This window comes from Cajanus cajan, chromosome 3 (assembly GCF_000230855.2).
Source record: "Cajanus cajan strain Asha chromosome 3, NIPB_CcT2T_4, whole genome shotgun sequence".
Taxonomy (NCBI): Eukaryota; Viridiplantae; Streptophyta; class Magnoliopsida; order Fabales; family Fabaceae; genus Cajanus; species Cajanus cajan.
In genome coordinates this window covers 27171775-27196594 of record NC_138519.1, presented here as the reverse complement: position 1 = coordinate 27196594, position 24820 = coordinate 27171775, and the positions used below count along the sequence as shown (strand labels likewise).

At 32.7% G+C, this 24820-nt stretch overlaps 2 protein-coding genes across 4 annotated transcripts; both read left to right on the top strand.

The window, feature by feature from the left end:
* The first annotated feature begins 1723 nt into the window (after window positions 1-1723).
* ESP4 (HEAT repeat-containing protein) lies at window positions 1724-15618 on the top strand. Of its 3 annotated transcripts, XM_083070749.1 has the most exons (27): window positions 1725-2119; window positions 2219-2378; window positions 3110-3202; window positions 3287-3392; window positions 3496-3664; window positions 5130-5304; window positions 5790-5915; window positions 7074-7625; window positions 7806-8420; window positions 8795-8863; window positions 9434-9550; window positions 9630-9881; window positions 10146-10193; window positions 10273-10410; window positions 10530-10691; window positions 10785-10847; window positions 10931-11038; window positions 11122-11205; window positions 11281-11328; window positions 11545-11619; window positions 12060-12155; window positions 12248-12328; window positions 12417-12488; window positions 12815-12859; window positions 12944-13027; window positions 14683-14786; window positions 14969-15618. In XM_083070749.1, exons 1-27 carry the CDS (start codon window positions 1896-1898, stop codon window positions 15162-15164), a joined length of 4062 nt encoding a protein of 1353 aa, XP_082926875.1. In that variant the 5' UTR covers window positions 1725-1895; the 3' UTR covers window positions 15165-15618. The 3 variants fall into 3 exon arrangements, 2 of the variants coding, with proteins under 2 accessions (XP_082926877.1, XP_082926875.1); XM_083070751.1 differs by lacking the exon at window positions 14683-14786 and having other exon boundaries at window positions 1724-2119; window positions 14969-15051; XR_014432359.1 differs by lacking the exons at window positions 12417-12488; window positions 12815-12859; window positions 12944-13027; window positions 14683-14786; window positions 14969-15618 and having other exon boundaries at window positions 1724-2119; window positions 12047-12155.
* A 4456-nt stretch (window positions 15619-20074) lies between these two features.
* On the top strand, window positions 20075-23614 carry LOC109816674 (uncharacterized). The gene is made up of 3 exons (XM_020381755.3): window positions 20075-20359; window positions 20761-21170; window positions 22982-23614. Exons 1-3 carry the CDS (start codon window positions 20195-20197, stop codon window positions 23421-23423), a joined length of 1017 nt encoding a protein of 338 aa, XP_020237344.1. The 5' UTR covers window positions 20075-20194; the 3' UTR covers window positions 23424-23614.
* The last annotated feature ends 1206 nt before the right edge of the window (window positions 23615-24820 follow it).

Here is a 24820-nt window from a genome sequence, read left to right as displayed (position 1 = left end):
CAATTCATCCATGTATAGTATATCAATGCTCAATAATTCATTCAATAATAACATAACAATGCTCAATAATTCATTCGATAATTGCACATTGATGCTAAACAATTCATTCAATAATAGCATACTAATGTTCAACAATTCATTCAATAATAACATACTAATGCTCAACAATTCATTCAATAATAACATATCAATGTTTATTCAACACTTCAACCATACAATTTATAACATACCAATCATATAAAACACATCAATGTTCATCACCATTTCAACTATACAAATATAACATATCAATACTTATTATCATCACTCTACATACAACATATTCATCAATATTTAGTCATAAGAGAACCCCATTAACAAGTGTTTATCACTCAATTCATCCATTAAGTAAACAACCAACTCAATTAGAAAAGAAAATTTTTGATCAAGCCCCCACATTGAGTGTGAAATCTCACGCTTAGCCTTAGTCACCTAGAGGCATATTTTCCCTTCACGCTAAGTGTGAAACTCACGCTCAGCCTCAGTCTTCCATAGACACTTCTCAATTCTCATGCTCAACGTGAAAACTCATGTTCAATCTTGGAACTCAGAATTTTCAGCTTCAAGAACATCTCTAACAACCATGAACACCACCCAACCTCCAAAACCTCTCAACTTAGGTAAGAATCTATGCATGCAACCCCAAAATTTCCAATTATAACAACATACAACCCGAAAATCCAAGAAGAAGGAATATAAAACAATAACACACTAAGTAGATTGTCAAATCCCTCATTTTTCACCAAGAACACTAAAAATCCGAAACTGTTAAATCTTACATCTAAAAAATCCATAGACACAAAGATTAAACAAATCTCAAACAACATGCACAACATAAATCAACTAGAAGTTGAGTTCTAACTTCCTTTACCACAATTATGAGCTTTCAAAGCAAGGAGAGGAAAAAGGAGAAGAGAGAAAAAGTAAAAGAAGAACTCTGAGTTTTGAGGAAGCTTTGCACCAAACCCACTTTAATTCTTGGGCTCAAGTGCTCTGAATTTTCCCAGCAACAAGAACTACAACTCTAATGCTCTTGAGAATCTAAGGGGAGAAGAAGACTTAGAAAAAGGTATAAACCACCACCAACATACTTGAACCCCCTCCCCCTTGGAAGCTCGATATTAGAATCCCCTCCCCCTTCCAAACTCAATGTTACATATAATATAATTAAAATTAGACTTATTTTAGGTAAAATGTGGTTTTAATTTTTTAAAATTAATGTTTTAGCATATGTATTTATATTATATATAACTAAATTTTATAATAAATTATGAGTTAGGATATGTTACACTATGTATAAATTTAATAATTTATGACAAATTTTATATTTTAATAATTTTTTTATAATGCAAATTTAATTGATCTAATAGTTAAATAATATAATATTATATTTAAGATTATTTATGCCAAAAATTACATTTTATCTAAAAATAAATATTTATTCAAATTTTAATTATTATGCAAAGTAAAATAATATAATGAAATTTTAAATTATGTTGAAATTATATGAAATTTGATAGATACCATCTCGAAAATAATATTACATAATTTAAATAATTAAACGTATATTATAAAATTTTTATCAAATATATAAGATTTAGTTTAAATTTTTACACCTATATATGGTAATTAAATTATGCATTCAAGTAAATATTATATTATATAAATGTCGATATTAAAAAGGAAACAAAGAAAACTGCAGCTTGTGGAATAGCGATTTCAAACGAACCTACTTCTCCCTCTTTTTCCAAGTTCCATCCAAACCCTAGAAAACCACAATCACAACACTGATATTCTTGCGCTTTCGATTCCATGCAAATTCTCCCAAACTAGCCTCTCCTCCTTCTCCCACAGCCATGGTCGGAAAATCCAAGTCCATGGCGGCGTCTTCGCGCGAAAAGCTCGCGAGTCTTGTGAACGCTTCAAAGTTGGCCATTGACATCCCCTCCAAGCTCGAATCTCTGCGCCAACTGCGCCACGAACTTCCCCAAGAAGACCCCGTCCTCCTCACCGAGTTCCTCCCCTCACTCTTCCACTTCCACTCCGATCGCTTCAGCCCCGTTCGCAAATTCGTCACCGAGTAAACCCTTTCTCTCTTCACTATTTTCAATATTTGACAATCTTATTTGCACGCGTAATTGAAATTTGAGGTGAAAGTATTTTTATTATGATGTTTTAGGATGCTTGGTGAGATTGGATTGAAGAACACGGAGTTCTTGTCCGACATTGTGCCCGTGCTGATTAACGGATTGGATGACGACACGCCTGCGGTTGTGCGGCAAGCTATACTGTGCGGAATTGACTTGTTTCGCAGCACGCTTGAGAAAATCACGGTTCAGGTATGTGTTTTGTTTTAAATAGTGAGTTAATTTGCTCTCTTGCGGCAAAAATTGTGGTTGTAGTGGGACGGGTTCTTCTTGTTTTTGACTGTGCGTCTTTATGTTGTGGTTTTTGGTGTGTTAGTGTTATGCGACTTTGTTCTAACATTCATGCAAGTGAATGAGAATTGGAGAATTTAGTTTTATTTTGATTTTATACTCGTTGAGATAGATGTTGGTTTGTTTTCATTGATAGTTAGTGTTCTGCCTTCTGGAAGGGAATGTGTTTATTGGTATAGTGAGTGAAAAGTTGGTTAGTGAAAAGTCAGAGAAGGTAGCATTAATACCAACATTACTTTTATTGGATTTATGGTATGTCCACCGGGACTGCCAACCCTCCAAATCTAGTTTTAAGTTTCAAAATTTTTTGAAAGCCTCTGACATCTATCAACCTGTTTTATTTTTGGCCCCTTATTGGTATAGCATTATAATTAGAAGTCTTGAAAATCTTATATAAAGTGATAAAGCAAGTATATGCTATTGATAATTTCACATCTCCACTGAAAAAACCCTCCTCTGGAAATTAATAAGAAAATGCTGGCAAATATTTAGTAGTTACGCTAACTTTTGAAAATTTTTGATATCTTATTGCAGTTGTTGCTTTCATCTTACCTCATATCTTATCCTTTCATGTATTTTTGGTTTACAATTTAAGATATGAACGTTATCATTCTGGTTTTATTTTGTTTTAGGGTCTATATTCTAGTGATTTAGATGGTGCACTTGAATCTGCATGGGCATGGATGCTTAAATTCAAAGACAAAGTATATGAAATAGCTTTTGAAGTAAGTAATTGCTCTCTTTAAAAATATGAAATACCTGTTTTGGTTTGTTGTCTGATGGTTGTACTCGGTAACATGATTGAAAAGCATGGAAGTGGTGGTGCAAAGCTGCTGGCACTGAAGTTTGTTGAGGTAGTTATTCGTCTTTACACGCATGATTCCAATGGTTCCTCTGAACCCACTTCTCATCAAGGTACTGTATTTTGATTTTGGTTGGGTAATAGGATGGATGTTCCAATATGTTGTTATCATAATCCTCAAATCACTCGCTTACATGGCTTCTCACATTTTTATAGGAAGGCCTGTAGAATTTAATATATCATGGGTCAAGCGGGGTCATCCTGTACTTAATTATGTAGATTTGTCAATTGAAGCCAGCCATCGTTTGGGTCTCTTGCTTGATCAACTCAGATTTCCAACTGTGAAGTCCCTTAGTAATTCGGTGATCATTGTTCTGATCAAAAGGTATTTGATATTTTCTTTTACACCCTTTGAATTTCTGCCCAATGTTATTGCTTAAAGAGTCAGATCTTTGTATTTTATTCATGATGACACATGCATGATGATGATTAGATGGCCATTTTTTACTGCATACACTCTGAGAGATGCACAAAGAGAATTTTATTTTCTCAGAACTTCCTGATGACGTATCTGTAATGATTAGATGGTCAATTTGATAGCTTCTCTTACTCTCATACATGTGCATGTACATGCAAACATTACCGAGAGAGAGGTTTTTTTTTTATTTTTTATTTTTTATTTTTAAAATTTTTAAATTCAATATAATTATCTTATTTGACTAGGTTTTGTTTTGAAGAAAATTGATGCTCATTTTGAAAATCTGATGATTGTTCTAAGACTGTAAATAATTGTTTTTTATAAACTGTAATTACTACCAAGCAAGGTTATCAATAAGGTTATACGGCGGATGGCGGTAAGGACCTTTAAGTGCCATATTGCCATGGCGGATGCCATGGCGGTCTATGGCGGACATCATGGCGGACAAAAAAAAATAAATAAATAAATAAAATAAAAAAAATATATATATATAATATGATGCAAAAACAGAAAAATAACAAACACATATTAAAACCAACAATATAACAATCTAAAATTCATAGCATTCATAATCTAGTAATAGTCATTATAAAGAAACATAAATTCCTAACCAACAAAAAGATTAAATGGCAACGGCGATGGCAGAACTCAAAGGAGGAGGCTTGCGGAGGGAGAATCTATCACGTGCGGAGGAAGTACCAGGAGGAAGAAAGTCTCGTTGGAGGTAGCGGTGGCGCACTCGGAGGTGACGGTGGCGCGCTCGGAGGTGATGGTGGCTCGTGGGGAGGTTAGCGTGACACGACAATGGTGCACGCGGAGGGGGAGAAGAAAGTCACGTCGTAAGTGACGGTGGTGGCCGCGTCGGAGGCGACGGTGGCAGCTGCGTCGGAGACGATGGTGGTAGGCGGAGGCGACGGTGGCAGGGGGTCTTGTCGGAGCAGCCGCGGGTTGCACGGAAGAGAGGCTATTATGTATTAGGGTTTCTGCAACCCTATTTTATGTGTTGGGTGCCCAACCCGGGAAAGAAACTCAGGCCCAAACCGAAAAAGAAAAAAAAAAGGCCCAAACTGAGAAAAATAAAAAAAAAATGGCCCAAAACGGCGCCATGTCCGCCATTCACGCCATGGACCGCCATGGCTAACCCGCCTTAACGGCCGTAACGGCCGCCATCTTCAAAATGGCGGATCCCCGCCATACACAGCCTAAACGGCCATAACAGATCGCGGCCGCTGCCGCCATACCTTTATGGCACCGTTATGGCGCCGCCATAACGGTTATTTAACAACACTGCTACCAAGTGTTAACACCGTAAAAATCCATTGATCTGATCATTACTTTCTTACTATTGACTTTCTTATTGGTGTATTCCCAGTCTTTCAGGCATTGCAATTGACAGGCCTGCCTTCTATAGCCGCATCTTGCCTGTTTTGCTTAGTTTGGAACCTTCCAGCTCTGTTGTTAATGGTGTATGTGTAACAGCTGCACATCTTGCTTTGAAGAATGCCTTTCTTGCTTGCTCAAAATGTACACATCCAAGTGCTGCTCCGGTAATTCTATTAGACTAAGATGTGTTTGTCGTGTTGATTGTTTACTCTTCGTGTATAATTAGTGTAGTTTTTTTTTTTATTTTTATTTTTATTTATTTTTGGTCCACGTCAATGTTTACAAATTTATAGGTGCCATTTGTTTCAACTTTCAAGATATATTTTTATATTCTATATTCCTTGGAGTACTATGATTGATGATGTTGTTTGTTTGGTTTAGCTGACAACAACAAAGTTTATTTTTAGTGATCCATGTTTGGTATAAGAATGAGTTTTATGTTGACTGGTTTGGTCCATGGCTTATTTTGGAAAAATAATGTTATTTTTACTAGCTTCACGAGAGCTTAAAATGTCAATGTAGCTCCTTTCAGTATTACGAACTTAAATGATTTCATGAGTAATCAAAATGCATACTTCATAGTTCATATTTAAGAGGTTTGGTCTTATATATGGCATTATGTAAAACTGATTATTTTTTATTTTGGCAGTGGAGAGATCGTTTGGCAGGTGCCTTGAAGGAAATGCAGTCAGAAGGAAAGGCAGATCGGGTGTTTCACCTAATCTCTGCAAGTAATGGAAGCACAGAGAGAGAGAATGATGAACCTGTTATCATGGTAGCCATCCTCTCTTCCTGGGATGCTTATTTATTTAATTATTTTAAACTTAAAATTGTTCTGTGTCTTACATTCATATTTGAGCTCTGAACATGTAAGTACGGAGGTTGTGTATAGGCTGGATGTAATATTAGCTGTATGCCTGTATATTGACAATTGAATTGATAGTTCAACATTTTTTGTCTGCAGAAGAAATAGATAGTACTGGGTTTCATGTTTTCTGTTGTCTTAGTGAATGGGTTTTATTCCATCGTTTTTGTTGTTTTAGAAAATTAAGATAACTAATTATTTATTTCCAAATTTGTTATTGTCTCCTGGTATATCCAATAAATGGTATGAAAATAAAATTATTAATGGAGTGTAATATTAATATATAATAAATCTGTCCAGCTGCATGCCATCTGTTGTATGGTAACAAATTTTCCTGCTCAGTGGCACTACTGTAAGTTTCTTGCGGAACATAGTCATTGGAATTGGAGTTGCAGGGTATTTTTTGTTTTTTCCCATGCATTTATACATTACTGTGTCTAGTATTTTCTCATGATTGAGGGCATTGATTATTTTCTGATGGTTAAGAATAAGATCCCATATTAGGTAGATATATGGCCATAATACTTTTAATGACTTGAACAATCCTTTTCTCTTGAGTTAGCTTTTAGAATTGATTAGACCCTATCCTAGTCAGGCCACCACTTCAAATGTCTATCTTGCATATTTCACATTCCAAATGTCCAGTCCTAAGCATGATGGAGGTATCTTTAGATCTCACGTAGGCTGGGCATGGGACTGAAGTACTACTTATAATGACTTGGACAATCCTACTCCTTTGAGTTAGCTTTTGGGTTGAGTTATGCCTCTTCCATCCTCAATTGTAATATTGTAAATAGGGAGTAATTAAGCCAAATGCAGTTGTATTCCATTAATTGATGCTATTTAATTGATCTTATAACTTAATCTTTGTTTTTACCATAAACAGCAAATACTTTGAACTAGGAGTAAATGTAAAAATGCCAAACAATTGGAGTTCTGGCTGCAATAACAGAAGTGTTTTGGCTAGCTGCTAGGAATTTTGTGGATCAAAATAAATATTTTCAATAGCATTTAATACTGGCAGGACATCATTGTAATTTTTGTTTACATTTTTTTTTAATTTTACAGGAAGAGGAACCTGCAGTTAATTCTCGTGATTCAGTGAACAGTAATTTGGCAAGAAAACGATCAGGATCGCAAACTGGAAGTGATTTAGCTGAAGGTGTTCCTGGAAAACGTGTCAGGACAACAATTGTTGCTTTGGAAGGACCTAAGAAAGAGCTAGATGACTGTACCACTGCCAACTCTCAGGATGAGACTCCTTCAACTGTGCCAACATCATCAAAAGAAGATGTGGATAATGGGCCTGTACAACAACTTGTTGCCACCTTTGGCGCTTTGATTGCTCAAGGTGAAAAAGCTGTTGTACATTTGGAAATTCTCATCTCTAGTATTTCTGCTGACTTGCTAGCTGAGGTGGTGATGGCAAATATGCGAAACCTACCTCCAAATTACCCTAATGCTGAAGAAAATGATGAACAGCTGCAAGACATTAGTATGATTGGTTCTGATGACAAGGCTAAATATCCACCATCATTTGTAGCTGGTGTTATGTCACTTTCTAGTACTTTTCCTCCAATAGCTTCCCTTCTTGATGCTCATCAATCAGTGTCTAATGAGGTAGTGGTTTAATTATTAATTTATTTATCTGGTATTTTTGGTTTTCAGGCCTTGCCTTTATATTTTTCAATTTATCACCAATCCCTTTCATTTGTAATGATTTAACCTGTCTAATTTTTTTTTACATAGCATTTTTCTGAGAATCATCTTTTGAATAAAACTTTTACACAAATATTGCAGAAGTCACAAGGGGAGGAAGAAATTTCAGCAGCTGCTCCAAATAGTGATGCTGTGCATTCTGGCATGAATCTTGTATCTGAAAATATACCATCACCTACTGATTTTCCATCTTCTGATGCCAGTATACCTGGAGTAGAGAATGACTGCACAACTATGCCTACTGACATCCATGATGTTGGAAACTCAGAGAGTGGAATCCCTGGCCTAGAATCTTTTGGTCATAATGATGCTTTGTCACAAAGTTTGGCTCCTTCCTTATTGGCTTCCTCTGAAATGCACCTAGAAGATAGCAGTCAAGAGCAAGATACAAGCTTGGATCAAAGGTCACCTTTAAACTTAGCTCCATCCATATCAACAGATAGATCGGAAGAGCTGAGCCCAAAAGCGGCTGTTAAAGATGTCAATAGCTTGGTGTCCTCAACAGCTACTTCAGTTGTGTTGCCTACCCGTTTAGTCTTGCCAAAGATGATTGCTCCTGTTGTTGATCTTGCAGATGAACAAAAGGATCATTTGCAGAAGTCATGTTTTATGCGTATTATCGATACATATAAGCAAATAACTGTAGCTGGAGGCTCCAAAATCCGTTTTTCGATACTTACATATTTAGGAGTTTATGTGAGAATTCCAGCTTCCCGAAAATTTCCAGTTCTATAGTAACAAATAGTTAAATGCTCTGTATAGGCACTTATATATTTTAAACGTTTTCATATTACCTGTTTACAGTTCTCAATTTCAAGCAATTAGGATGTAAATATTCATTACTTGTCTAATGCATAGTTATTGTTCATATTATGATTTTTCATCTTGCTTACAGTCAATCATTCCTTTTCTCTCTATTAAATGCTTTTATTTTGTGTAATTTAGATATCTTCTTAAGATGCTCAAGATTCCAAAATAAATGCTACTTTTATCTAGCAATGTGTGTGTATACATTTTGCTTACAACGACTTGGAATTGATACATTGCACTCTTTTTCATTGTTTATGCAGTTTCCCTTGGAATTAGACCCATGGAAGTTATTACAAAAGCATATTTTGATTGATTACACTAGTAATGAGGTGAGTGCTTGTCTCAAGTGTTACTGCATCTGTATGTTGTCTCTCTTCTTTTTTCATATTTGTTCATGTTTTATCAATTTAATTTCAAGAGACAATCCTAAAGTGCCTATATTTCTCCAATATCAATTAAGAACTGGTTTTGAAAACATTAGTTGTTTTCCATAGGTGAATAGTGTTTTTCAAATTTGAACTTTAGAGCTGACATTTTATACTAACATTAGAGACATGTTATCCAGATGGGTTCAATTTGTAATATATGTTTTGTCAAAAAAAAAAATGTCTGCAATGCTGGATGTTGAGAATATAAAGATTAAAAGATCCTGTTTAGTTGTATTAGATTCAGAGTTGGTAGGTATTGTTCTGTATGTATAATGTACACTGTTGTTAATAGAGCTAAATAATGTATGAGGAATAAGTATTTAATAGAGCTAAATATTGTGTCTTGTGTTGGATATCTAATATGTTATAGGCTTTATGGATACTACTGTTTGGTTTAATTTAGATAAGCTAGTGGCTATTATGTGCAAGCTGCATTTATTTATAAATGACAATGATTACCTTATGTCTCAGGGACATGAGTTTACATTGCGTGTCCTCTACAGATTATTTGGTGAGGCTGAAGAGGAGCCTGACTTCTTTTCTTCCACAACTGCAGCTTCTGTATATGAAAAATTCCTCCTGACAGTGGTTTGTGTTTTTATTTTTTATTTTTAGTTTCATTCATTTACAATTCATGAATTGACCTTTTGGTTCACTTTGAATGCAGGCAGAAGCACTTAGAGATTCCTTTCCACCTTCAGATAAATCATTAAGTAAATTGCTTGGTGATTCTCCTTATTTACCTAAATCAGTTCTGAAAATTTTAGAAAACATGTGTTCTCCTGGAAATGGGGATAAAGGTGAAAAGGAGTTACACTCACTGAATGCTGATAGAGTTACTCAAGGTCTAAGTGCTGTATGGAGCTTGATTCTTCTAAGGCCTCCCATTCGAGATACTTGCTTACAAATTGCTCTACAGGTTTTTTCTCCTACTTTTATTATAGGAACTTTCATGTTTAGTTGTGGTTGTTTGTCATAATTGCTCCATCCCCTTTGTTTTTCTTTCATCATGTTTAAATTGAACTTTAAGTGGGTGGCTTAATGATATTGTGATTATTGTTCCTTGCTCTTCTACTTAAAATTGTAGAAACCGAATTTTCAGACCTTGCTTCCCCTTGTAATTTTCTGGGTCTTACATCTGATCTCTTTTATAATATTATTTTTTTCCTTTTTCCAATGAAAGAGTGCAGTGCATCACTTGGAAGAAGTGCGTATGAAGGCGATACGTCTGGTACATTAAGCATAAATTTCTGTTGAAACATTTAGTTGACTGCATAACAACATCTGTCTTACAATTTGAGTTCTTGCAGGTGGCAAATAAGCTCTATCCTTTGTCATCCATTTCTCAGCAAATAGAAGATTTTGCGAAGGAAAGGCTTTTTTCAGCAATGAGTGGTGATGCATCTGATGCTATGAACGCAGAAGGGTCCATTGCTGATTCACAGAAGGTATTTACATATTTATGGATTTACTTTTTTCTTCTCCAATTAGAGTCCTCTGGATGGATCTTTTGTTGAACTTGATACGATAGTGATTTCTTTTCTTTTTCATCTCATTGCGTTGTCAGGGACCTGAATCTGAAAAGCCAAATGAACAATCATCATTGAGTGGCAGCACTAAAGATGTCTCCTCAGATAATCATCAATCATGCACATCTGAGAGTGTCTCACCAGATTCAGTTTCTGAGGCTCAGAGGTGCATGTCATTGTATTTTGCTTTGTGTACAAAGGTATTGTTTTATTTCCTTGTATACTTTATGTTCTGTAACTTGTGTTCTGTTATTTGATTAAAAGTAATAGATATTGATGCTTTATGATGACAGAAACATTCTCTCTTCCGCCAAATATTTGTCATCTATAGAAGCACATCAAAGGCAGTGAAGCAGGTTTTAGATTTGGAATATGGATTTAATGAATATTGACAACTATTTTACTGTCTCTAGTTTATATCATTAATTGTATGCTGCAGGCAGTACATCGCCAAATTCCAATACTTGTACGTACTATGGGCTCATCTTCAGATCTCCTTGAAATTATTTCAGATCCCCCAAATGGAAGCGAGAATCTTTTAATGCAGGTTTACTGTTTTACCTTATATAATTTGTAACGAGTGTTGAAATTTTTGATAGTATGTTGATAGTTTTATGTTGATCATGTCAGGTGTTGCACACACTTACAGATGGTACGACTCCTTCTAAGGATTTAATATGTACTGTGAAAAAGTTGTACGAATCAAAACTCAAGGTATTTAAAGTGTTCCCTTATCGGTTTCGCAGTGAAACTCAGGATTATGTTTAATAAATGGTTTATTTTATACAGGATGCAGAGGTTCTTATTCCAATATTACCATTCCTAACAAATGATGAGGTTCTCCCTATTTTTCTTTTAATTGGATGTAAATTTTGTTGTTGCCTTTTTTTATTAAAATCGTGATTTGTATATCAAGAAAAGAATTAAGTCATTGGATTTGACTTAAATAAGACGTTTTTATCCATAGGTATTTCTTTTTAATTTTACTTTCTTGTTATCTTGAATGACATTGTTCTTCATTTGGTGAACATGTTTTAACAATTCTTTTGACAGGTAATGCCAATTTTCCCTCACATTGTAAATCTTCCTCTGGAGAAGTTCCAAGCAGCACTTGGTCGCATATTGCAGGTATCATTTGTTCCTTTACAGTCAATTAAATGATATGCACCATGTGATGCCAGATAATTTGCTACAGTATAATTCACCAGTTATGCTATTCCAAGGTAAAAGTGGCATTCAATTATGGTAATGAATAAACATTGTACTAGGGGAACTATAAGATGTTTCCAGTTGAAGTAACAATGAAAACTATTGCAGCTTTAGGCACAATAATGGCTTTAGTTCTAATAATTACTGTTTTTGATTAAATTCTCATGATTCAAGGAACAATATCTCATTTATTAGGATTATCCCTGTGTTCATGAAATTTAGCACTTGTATTTTAGTGTTAACTTCCATGATCAGCAAAGTTAATGGAAAAGACACACCACAGTATTTTAATTAAAAAAATAGTTCTGACCTGTTGCGTACATTTTGGTAATTGAATTAATTGCAGAGTTCTTTTACAGGGATCATCACAATCTGGTCCGGTGCTTACTCCTGCTGAAATTTTAATTGCAATTCATGGAATTGATCCTGAAAGGGACGGAATTCCCTTGAAAAAGGTAGGTATCTAATAATGATAGATTTTATGCATCAGGATTATTAAAATATGAAGACACATTTTGCAGTTGCACAACTAAGGTGTTATATACAGGTCACAGACGCTTGCAATGCTTGCTTTGAGCTGCCGCAAACTTTTACTCAAGAAGTTATTGCCAGAGTTTTGAATCAGTTGGTGTGTTATGTGGAATTTTTTTTTAATTTTTAATTTTGAACCCATTTCAACTTGGTTGATCTCACAGGGCAAATAATCTTCCCTGCAGGTTGAGCAGATTCCTCCTCCTTTACTATTCATGCGTACAGTATTACAAGCAATTGTTGCTTTTCCGACACTGGTAAGAAGCATTTCCTAGGAAATGTTATAATGCTAAGAAACGTATTTGGTTTTTTATTGTGTGCCTTAATTGAGGAATCCAACTTGTAGTTGATTGTTTACAGCTTACAAATATAGCTCTAGTTTTGAAGCCCCACATATATATTCATCGAAACTGCCATTTGTCTTTTCTCTATTGCCCTGTTAATATTCTACCTTCAATTTAGATAATTATTTTCCGACTGAAAAGATTCTAACATGCTACCATCATTCCTTGTTATCTGTTTCTATTGAATCGGATATTCTGATCTATTTGTACTAATTATTGACTTACATAAATTGCTATAGGTGGACTTTATCATGGGGATTCTTTCTCGCCTTGTGATGAAGCAGGTGAATTTATTATTTTTCTATTTTTTTTGGCTAATTTATTCAATTTTTCAGTGTACTTATACATCACCAAATGAACTACTGTAGATATGGAAATACCCTAAGTTGTGGGTAGGATTCTTGAAGTGTGTGCAGTTGACAAAACCACAGTCATTTGACATTTTGCTTCAGGTATAAGTATATGTGTTTACTCCTCTTATCAGGAACTTGTTATCATTTTTAACTTATGGCACAGTTCCAAGCTCTATTCTGCATTATCTAAGATTCTAAATTAGTTTTCATGGTCTTGGGCATCATCGCACCCTTAGATACCTACTGTATACAATGAACGAATAACTTAAGCCAGGATGAATCAGCAGTGTTTTAAAAATTGGCTTGGGCCAACCTGTTGGGCCAGGAACTGGTGACATAACTGCTTCATGTCTCTTTTTGGATCATATATGTCACTGAACCGCTTTAAACTGGTATAACTCAGCCAATTTCCCAGATAAATCAGTGACCCGCCAGTTTATTGGAGCACCAGTTTACACTGCCCCATCCATCTGATCACTTTGCATGGGTTGCATGTTGCCCCATTTGCACTCAATAATCGCGTTTCTGAAACTGTAGAGGCAAGGAAAAATATTTAGGGCATTTTTTTTGAAATGGGAACTGAACCATGTACATTTAGATGGTTATAAGTTGATCAACCACCGAACCAATGTATCTAATAAAATAACTTTTATAGTGTATCTTAAATTTAAAGCTATATAGTTAACAATATATTAATTTATACAGTTCAACTAGTGATTTATTGGTTCAACTAGTGACTCAGTGGTCCAACATCTTGACCAAATCGATCTCCGATTCGAGTTTTAAAATTTTGGTTATTACTATTAGTATCATATAGGAAGATTCATCAAGTGGCTGACATGAAATGTGTAACAGTAGCTACAGAAACTTTCCTGCTGATTTCTGGGGTTAACCGCAAAACAACATAAATATATTGTTTTTATTTCTTTAGGTATAACTGTAGTAATGAGATTTGAACATATATCCTCATGTGAACTACCTGTGCTCCTCATCACTAGCCCAATCCTAGATGCTTTCATAAGTACATTGTTTAAGAATATAATGCTGCTTTCATTGTAATCAGTATTATTCTATTCCATACCATAAACATCAACATGGACACAGCATAATGGAGTAACATCATACATTGTTCCTGTTACTTTCAAATTGTATTTTGTTCTATAAAATGAGATTTTTGTACATTTCCTTGTGACTATTGGGGGAGCTCTATGCATGCTAGGATGATTCAATATGGAAATATGACTATATTAGTTAGATTATTATTATTTATTCTTTTGAAGTGGGGGATTATATGGTCTATATTCTTGACAAATATTTTAGATGACATTCAACGGTAAAGCTTGATCCTCTGTATTAAGAGATGTGTTCCTTCTGTATACAAAATGGGTTTGAAAAGGGTTAATGAAAAAAAGCAGGTGTTTTTAGTTTTTTTTTTTTTTTTTTTTTTTAATAATTACATTGCTCATTTAATTATCACATTAAGTGATGTCATTGCGTTTTCCTATATTTTTCACTAATTCGAGTTAGAATATTTTGATTTTCTTTTCACGAGGAAAGTTGTGGCGGAAGGGAACCCAAAAGAAATAAAGACAAAAATGATTATTAATTATATACCCTTCTATTATTTTTTATAGGGTACAGATGTACCTTATTCTTTTTGCCATTCTGATTTTTGGAAAGTATTTCAGACATCTTTTAAATTTTATAACTGGTCTGTTCTAATGCGTTTTCTGATGGTGTATGCTTACAAGCAGCTGCCTCCAGCACAATTGGAAAATGCTTTAAATAGAATTGCAGCTTTGAAGCCACCATTGATTGCTCATGCTAGCCAGCCAGATATACAATCTAAACTTCCGAGGTTCAATAATTCACTTGGCACAACAATGCCGTCAATTAACCTTTTCTATCCCCTTTTACTCTATTTCTTTTTGAGGGTGAATTTGTTTATTCTAGTTTAAATAATGTTTTATTTTTTTGGATGGGCAGACACTTTATTATGGTTGCCAACAATGTTGATTCTTAGGTTTTTAATGTGTTCAGGGCTGTGCTAGTTGTTCTGGGAATTGCTTCTGATTCTCAGGTTTCAAGTCAAGCACAAACTACTCAGACACAAACAAGTCAAACACAGACTACTCCCACACAGACTACTCAGACACAGACTACTGAGACTGAGACAAGCAACTCAGAGAAGGACACAATGACAGAAAAATCTAAAGAATCATCTACAGCGAGCTAAACTGTTAGCAAACATGATGGAGTGGTGGATTCTACTAACTGAGTCCCAAGTTGAATTAGCCCCAGACCTAACCGAGACTAACTGGAATGAGCTCTCTCTAGATATACGAATGAAGAGACACAATCGATGAATTTGACATATTCAGATAGCTTAATAGTTGGGCCATGTGCTTTTCGCATTAGGAAGCAACCTGGCATGTAAATGTGTAGGGGAAATAATGTATATTGGAATGAATGTGTTCCTATTTTTGCCCAAGTTTTGGTTGTGGTTAGAACTTCATGTATTCCCATTGAATTGTGTATATATACATATGTTGATCCCCCAAGTTTTGAGCATCTTGTATCTCTGGTTAAAGATACGGATCAGGGGAGTAATTGACCCTTATTTTTGTTTACCTGTATGTATTTTTGACACCATTGTTTATTTATATATGTTCTGCACCATTAAATTTGCATTTGATGTTAAGTTCAATCTTTTTTTCTTCTTTATTTGCAATGATTTCACATATAAAATGCGAGGTACGTTTATTTGCTTTTTTGATGCCAATATTTGCTTTTGATTTTGTAAACTTTATAAGCATTAATTTGATAAATATATGCTTTTGTAGAATTTTAGTGAACTTGCAGGATTTGCATGATACAAAAGCTGTTTTGGGCTTACAATAATTGAATGGTATAATTAACGTATTATCGAATTCATTTGATAATGGGAGACAGGTTGTTAAAATGAGCAATGGATATATGGTGGAAGGAAGAAAAATAAGAAGAGATAAGTGACAGCACAATGCAGTAAAATAACGCAGTAATTGACCTTGTAATTATCCAACCAGTAGTGAAATTATAATACTTTCATTAATACTTTATGATTACCCACTTTTAAAGAAAATATATCAAGAGTTAAAAAATGAAGTTGGAAAATTAGAAAGAAAATTAACATAAACCTTATATTCTTATGTGAGCCTTGGATAAGTTGTATTCATGTGGCCAATAGGCATAACCATTCAATATTTTGCTTCGCGGAAAAATTCGAGTATCCATTTTTTTCTTCTTTCAATTGGTACGCAAATTATTTTATGCTCAACAACATTTTCATGATGAGAAATATATAAGGCCTCGCATTTTCGACGATATACAGTATACTAGCTATTTTGTTTTCAAATATTAAAAAGTTGTCGAACAAAAAAAGTAATAAGAAACCTAGCGCAATGCGTTTAACATAAAATCTGCTTCTATAATATAAATTATATATATAATTTGGAGAATGAAAGTCTCATTCTCCCTATTCTCTTAATCATACATTTTTAATCTTCTCTTTTCTCATTTAGATATGTATTTCGCACAGTAATTAGCTGAAATGTTTATTTTTATTTTTATCTTAAATCATTTTTAAACCACCTTATTTATAACTCGTATGCTTATCATCTTACTTGTCTATTACTTTTAATATATTCTTCAATCTTTATCTTTAAACTAAATTTCAACATCATTTTTCTTTTAAATTGTCAATACTTAAAAATAACTTTATATTATAATTTAAATTTTTATTTTAAATAAAATATAATTTATATATTCAAATATATTTACTTATTAATTATGAATTTTAATAATACAAACTAAATATCAGATACAATGTACAAATTAATATGCTAATTTCTTAGTGTACACAAATATATGATTAGCTTGATTGAGGATTATAAGTGAAAAATATAAATTAAATTATAAAATTTAATTTAATAAATTTTCTTTGTAAGTTTTAGCGACTATGTCAACTGAATTTTGACTGTGTTGTAAAACAAATGGTCATAATTAATAAGTCAACTAAAATTTAATTGTTTTATTATGGGAGCAAACAATTAAACTGTAAAAACTAATATAATTAGTCAATATTAATCACATTTTTTTATCCATTGAAATTATATTGTTGACTTCAAAGTTCGAATCTAAAACTTATGTATATTACTTCAACTCTTATTTCTAGATTGATCTAATGATTTATTAATCCTAATTCATCTTTGTATAATTTTGAGGCTCTAAAATAAATTATTACCACTTATTTTATCTAGTAACAAATGCGTGCTTTAAGAGGAGTCTCTTTTTAGAGCAAAAGAATATCTAGCACATTAGTCCTTCAATGTCATTAAATTATTAATTGGATCGTTTGAAGCATTAATTATAATTAAAGGTGAAAAATGTTCTAATTTCGATAATTTTATTTAATTTATCTTTTAATCTATATAGTTTAAAATAATTTTTTTAGATCTTATACCAATCTTTTTCAATTATTGTTAGTCTTTATTGATTAAGGTAAATATTTTTAATCTCCATACTTGCTGTTTTTAGTCTTTTTGATCTTTATCATAATTTTTTTTATAATGTTGTCTGTTTTGAGTTGACATAACAAAAAATTTAAATTAAATTTGTATATATGTTTTTTTGGTTTGTCTCTGGAGTATCCACCGCCGATAACAGTGACTAATCTCGGATGGGATAGCTGGCTCCAAGATTTAACGCGGCTGCATACACAAGGCAGGATTCAAACTCCTGACCTTGCTTAAGCGTGAATCAACCCCTACTGCTGAACCACACGCTTGAGGTTTAAATCAAATTTGTATAGTTGATATCGAGTTTATTTTGCTAGAATCCCTATAAATAAATTTTTTTGACCCATCATATCTATTTTGTACCTTATTTGCAACGTCCGTTATTGAAACATCTTTTTTTTTTACACTCTCAAAATTGAATACATCTATCATGTTAACACAAAACAAACAACACCACAAAAAAAAAATAATAATAGGGACCAAAAGGATTATAGAAGTGTAAGTATAGAGACTAAAAAAATCTATATTAAATTATTAAGTTTTAAAAGGAAAGGATTGAATAAGATAAGTTTAAAAACTAAAAATACCTATTTTAAATTATAGGAACTAAAAGATAAAATAAAGTCAAAATATAGAAATTAAAAAATATTTTAACCTAAATTAAATAACTACAGCAAAATGAAAATAGGTTTTTCTTGTTTTCCTTCCATACACTTGCATCTCATTGACTGTCAACGATCCACAGTTAGAAAGGGTATATATTTTTTAAAAAATATATATAATTAATTGACAAAATATTTTATATTAATTTTCAAAATAAGTTGAAAGAATTATCTCTTGTTATATCTAAATGAAAATATGATATGTGACTATAAAGTACTTTATTGTCATGTTTTTTCCTATTACACTTATAAGTTTATATGAAATAAATTTTTAAGTTTAGTGTGACATGTAGAGACTACGAACAACATATGATAATAGATAGACTTAATTTTTTTTTCTTCAACAGAATAAGTAGGTTTAAATGTGTTTTTAGTTCCTTATATTTAAGATAAATTTATTTTTTAGTCTCTTAAATTTAAAATTGGTTTTTTTAGTTCTTGAAATTTTAAAAAATCTTATTGTAGTCCACTTATTCAAATTTTGTTAGAAAATCCGTTAAATACTGTTGTATAAAATCTATTAATATCTTTGTTAGTGAAAATATCACATTAAACTTAGATAATACTACATAATTATCTTAATCTGTCACTTTTAGATATGTTATTGGTGATTAAAAGGATTAAAATAATTTTTTTTACAAATTATAGGGACTAAAAATAATAATTTTAAATTTAAAGAACTGAAAACAAATTTATCCCAAATTTGAGAGACTAAAAATATATTTAAGCCAAATAAAAAATACCAATGCTCAGAATGCAATATAAAGTGTTTTTCAAGTAATATAGGGTATGAATGTAATTGTATTCATAAAATAATATTTTTTCTAATCTTTATAATTTTAGTTCTTATGTATAATTTTTTTCTTTAAATTTGACGAACAAACATGACTACAACAATTAAAATGAAACATTTTTTTATAAGGACAAAATTAAAAAAGTAAGATATTTATATATTTTATTGGGACTAATATATATATATATATATATAAACCCTTTCTTTAACATCTACAATTATTTTTGATAAAAAAATTTATAATCCATAACAATATATAATAAGGTGAATACTCCTTTTTTGGTGTAATTTTTTCAAAGAAAATTATACTCTTATGTTTTTTTATATATATATATATAAAATAGAAAAAAAAATATATGAAAAATAACTATCTTTTTAAAAATAATAACTGTCTACTTTATTTTTTGTGAAAACATTAATTTATTTGATTTTTTGTTTATAGAGATACGAAGTACTTTTTTCCTATTAATTACTAATTTAGGCAATATTTTAATTCGATCTTCACATTTATTGAGAGACTAACAAGATATTTTGTAAATGCTTATTTTTAGGATTTGAATCCCCTAAACTGCGGACTTTTTATTTTAGAAAATAAAGTGCACTTGTAACTATTAACTAAAAAATATTAAAATTTAATTTATAAATAGATATAAAACTAAATTAGATAAAAAAGTTTGAGAATTCCTAAAAATCCTCTTTAAAAATGTTCTCCCGCTAACAATTCATATATAATTTATGAGGATCGATTTCCAAATTTGATTCTCCTATCTTTAATTATCTCCTATTCTTTTTAAAAAAAAATCACAATTTCATATATGTAATGCATCAATATATAGTCTTTATATGATAATCGTTACATCATATACATGCAATAATATGACATCATAAAATAAAATAATTCTTAGTACCCACTTTGTGTATAAACAATGTTTTTGAATTTAAATAGTCAACATACATAAATTTGATAGTTGTATCGAAATTATGATTTTCTTTTCTAAAATTACGTAACTAAAAGTAAAGAACCAAAATTAAAAATTAACAACTAAAGAAGGATAAAAATGCAATTTAAGTATAGAGGAAAAAAAAAAAAGAGGCTCCGAGGTTGATGGAGAACTGGGCCTAGTACAAGTGCAAAGTACAAGAGTGTTGTTTTGTTGAGCCCAGACAAGTTTATGTGTGGATATGACTTGTTTCGTCTCTTTCTTCCACTGGTGACTCCAAAACTCACATTGCTCCGGCCAAGCCAAATCGGAAAATGGGTGTCGACTATTATAAACTTCTTCAGGTAGATCGCAATGCCAGCGATGACGATCTCAAGAAAGCTTATCGCAGGCTTGCTATGAAGTGGCACCCCGATAAGAACCCTAACAACAAAAAAGATGCTGAAGCCAAATTCAAGCAAATCTCAGAAGCCTATGATGTATGTTTTATCTCACCCAATTGTTTGTTTCAGTGTAATGCCAATTGGGTTGTGTAGAAAAGTTAAACTTTTATCAAAGTCTTCATTTTTATTGTGTTTTTTTTTTTTTTTCCCTTAGAATTTGAACTGTTAGGTGTCGAATTTTGCGTTTTGTTATTGTGATTTGGAGAATTGGAATTGTGGGGTTGATATGAATCTATGTTTTGTGCCGCCTATTCTCAATGTAATGTCAATTGGGTTGTGAAAACAAGCGGATGAATTTATCGAAGTTTCCATTTTTTTTTAACTATTTCTTACAATTTGAACTTTTGTGTAACACTTTTTGAATTTTTTTTTTAAATTTTATTGTGATTTGGATAATTGGAATCAAGGGTTTTGCTAGTGATTTGGTTTGTGAATAGGTTTTGAGTGATCCGCAAAAGAGGGCAGTGTATGATCAGTATGGTGAGGAGGGATTGAAAGGGCAGATGCCACCCCCGGGTGCCGCCGGTGGATTTCCTGGTGGCAGTGATGGCGGGCCGACGATGTTCCGGTTCAACCCAAGAAGTGCAGATGATATATTTTCAGAGTTCTTTGGGTTTTCAAGTCCCTTTGGGATGGGGGACATGGGTGGCCGGGCCGGCGCATCGGGCTTTCCCAGATTTGGGGATGACATTTTTGCTTTTGGTAGGAGTGGTGCTGGAGAAGGCTCTGCCAATGTGCCAAGGAAAAGTGCACCAATTGAGAGAACATTGCAGTGCAGTTTGGAGGATTTGTACAAAGGGACTACCAAAAAAATGAAGATTTCCAGGGATGTGATTGATGCCAGTGGGTGAGCTATCTAGTTTAGCTTTTAGCATCTTCTTCATTTTTTTACTTCCATGAATAACATATGAAGTTGCTTGTTATAACTGTTATTGGATGGGTTGACTTCAAATTTCCAATTCAGGTTTGATGATTTGCTTTTGTTATATATTGTTGTTTGAGTTTGATAATCACTTCCCTTGATAATCTTGGTAGACTTGTAATTGAAATATACGTGTGCAGTCTTGTAGGCTCAGATTGGGTGGCACAACTTTTCACTGTATGCTCAGTTTGATTTTCTTTCGTTTTTCATACAAAAATCTGGCTTCTAACAGATATAGTTTGTTATTGCTATGATATTTTATCATTTTCTGTTCAATAGCCAATAGGCAAGATTTGTTTCTAACCATGTAAGTTCTGTGTATTTATCTAGTCATTAATTTTACTTGATAATGTGCATCCTATAACGTTGTGCCTTTTTTGGTCCATAACTTTTGGTATGTTCATGTTCATCAGCACTAAACTGACGGAAGTAATGTCATTTATGTTCTATAGAAGCAAAAGTAGAGGAGATATGATTGTCCTTAGTGAACAAGACTCATCTTCGTGTTATTTTAATCTAGAGGGGCCTGTTACCTGTATGGAGTAAATATGTATCACTTTGTGTTGGTTGTTTCGAGCCCAAACACATTGAGGGGCATGAGTCTACAAGTAAAATGAAGATGTTAAATGTGTTGGTTAACATGCCTGCAAAGCTGGCATAGGGATAAATGGTTTGTTTATTGGCATTAAGAAATAATAGGGAATTTAGCCATGTATAAATGTTCAGTTTAAGTCCATGCTTAGTAAAAGAAGAGGCCATTTATGATAATATATTGCTGGCATTGGGTACATATTCCAATTAAAATCAGCATTTCATCTCAGAAATCACTGCTGATTTTGGTTACCAAGATGAAAGCTGCGATTATTGAGATAGAATATCGACTTTGATTAGAGAATAGTTCCAATAATAACTATAGTATTGTATCTTAGTTTTCTCCTTATTGATAATGACTTTGGAATTTTATATCCATCAGACCTGTGATAGAGTATGGTGTTGAACTCTTGGTTAAGGCACGATGGAAGAATATGTATTTCCAAATGATTGAAAAATGAATTTTGGATTGTGATTGAATTGGAAAGTAGTTGGTTGAGAAGTTTTCAACTCAGTATTTGCCTGGCTTGCATTTGACTGTAGTTGACAGAAATTGGGCTTTGCATCCAAATATAATATATCTACGAAATCAAATGCCACATTTTTGTAGATGTTATTAAAGTGGACATCTGGATTAATACCTCATTGATTTTGTTAGGGATTTAAGTTTTGATGAGAAGTTTTAGGACATTCTATTACGCCCCACAGTATTAGTGAAAAATGTTTATTTTCAGTTGAATATAGGTGCAATTGTTGGTGAGTGTGCGTGCGCACTTGTGTTGAAACCACAAATTTTCATGCTTATGCTCGCAAATTAAAACTATGTGAATCTATTAACACTAGCTCCGATGCATCAAAACAAAGAAGCAACAGTTGCTGTGGATCAACTATTGCTTCTTCGTGTTGAGTAAGAAACTTTAGCAGTTAGGCATGTTTGTACACAACGCATATTTCTATAATATACGACCAACATCACAGATATGGATTCAGAAGTGTTTTAAGCAAATAATACATGCCAACCAGTAAATACCCATCATAAATATTTTTATTTGTTGACATTAGGTGTATTTAAAAGTAATAGCAAATTGTAATAGTAATTTGAGTGACCAAGAAAATAATTTACTATTTGTTTTCTTATTGTGAAGGAGGCCTACCACTGTAGAGGAAATTCTAACCATTGAGATCAAGCCTGGCTGGAAGAAAGGAACAAAAATAACTTTTCCAGAGAAGGGTAATGAACAAAGAGGAGTCATACCAGCTGACCTCGTTTTTATTATTGATGAGAAACCTCATGGTGTGTTCAAAAGGGATGGCAATGATCTTGTTGTCACACAGAAGATATCTCTTGTTGAAGCTCTGACAGGTTACACGGCGCAACTGACAACACTCGATGGGAGGAATCTTACTGTCTCCTCTGGCTCTGTCATTAGTCCGACATACGAAGAAGTTATCAAAGGAGAGGGTATGCCCATTCCAAAGGAACCCTCCAAAAGAGGAAACATGAGAGTGAAGTTCAACATCAAGTTTCCCTCTAGACTTACATCAGAGCAGAAATCAGGCCTTAAACGATTATTGACATCTTCATGAACACTGGTAATTGTGTAAGATTGGAATTATTTTTATTCTGGCTTTTCAATTTTCAAATGGAAATTCTTTCCTTTTGTGAGTTGGTTTTCAGTTAGAACAGTTTATATTAGAAGTTTGATATTTGTTTGCTGTTTCATATTTGTTTACCTTTTGGTCTTTTGAATGAAAAAGTTCTCCTAGCCACTTGCCTACTTGTTTCTTCAAAAAAATGTTTTGGAATACACTTGGAGATTTTGGTCTTTATTGTTGTCGTCTATATTTTTCATTGTATAGCTTTGATAGTCATTTTAGCAATCCACGAATTGAACTATGAGATGTAAAAATGCTTTGGTTCGATGGGCTAGTTTGACAACCCGGGCTTCGAAAAATGTGTCAAAAAAATTGGACGAATTCTGTTGGGCTCGATGGGCCATTTGGATTTGATTGGTTTGATAATTTATAGGCTTGAAACCTAGTGATCTATTAGGCTTGATATTTTTTATTTTAATATTTTCTTTTGTAAAATTCAAATAAAATTGGCTAATTTGGTTTGCCTCAGAATTAAGAACCAAAACAATTCAATTCAAAGTGTTGAAATAGTGTAGTTCAATTCAAATTGCAGTTTAGTTGAATTTAAATTACTATCGGTTTAAATTTTTGTAGTATAGTTCGGTAAAACAAAAAAAATTGTTTAGCTCACTTGAACTAATTTTCAATTCTATTCAATTTAGGCAATTTTTTTGTTTAAGTTTAGTATAATTTTTATGAGTTTAATTTAGTTTATTTTGTCCACGGTTAGTTGAAACTTGAAACTACTTATTGGCTTGATACATGTTTGGTGGTTAGACTATTTGTTAGTGAATCTAAAAAAATTTAACTCTTAAAATCCAAATAAAGAAATATACTAAAAAAATATTGAAATAAGTAGATGCGATGTCTTTAGAAGGAAACATTGGACATAACATTATAAATTAAAATGTTATATTAGCTTTTTTATTATATAGGTGTAAATATTCATTGATTTTATTAATAACTAATATTTATTGATGAATTTGGTTGATTATCTTTAATGAAGTTTCCTTTGTCAATCACACTTTTACCATTCATAAAATTTGAATTCGAAACTTTACTTAAAAGATTCGATATGAGCTTCACTTGTACTAACATACATGATCTTCTTTACGTTTTTATTCTTACGATTTGTTAGTGGTGGTATGAGAGTAAAACAAATCATACCATATCAGTTGTATCCAATGACAAGTGCGTAACACAATTACTAGTAATAAAGTTTGTCACATATTAGAGTGGACCAATTCACCACCATCTCAAAATTTGACATAGGAATAATGAGCCACATTATTATTATTATTATTTTTTACATTGGACTGCATACATGATAGGGAATTTAATAAAATGTC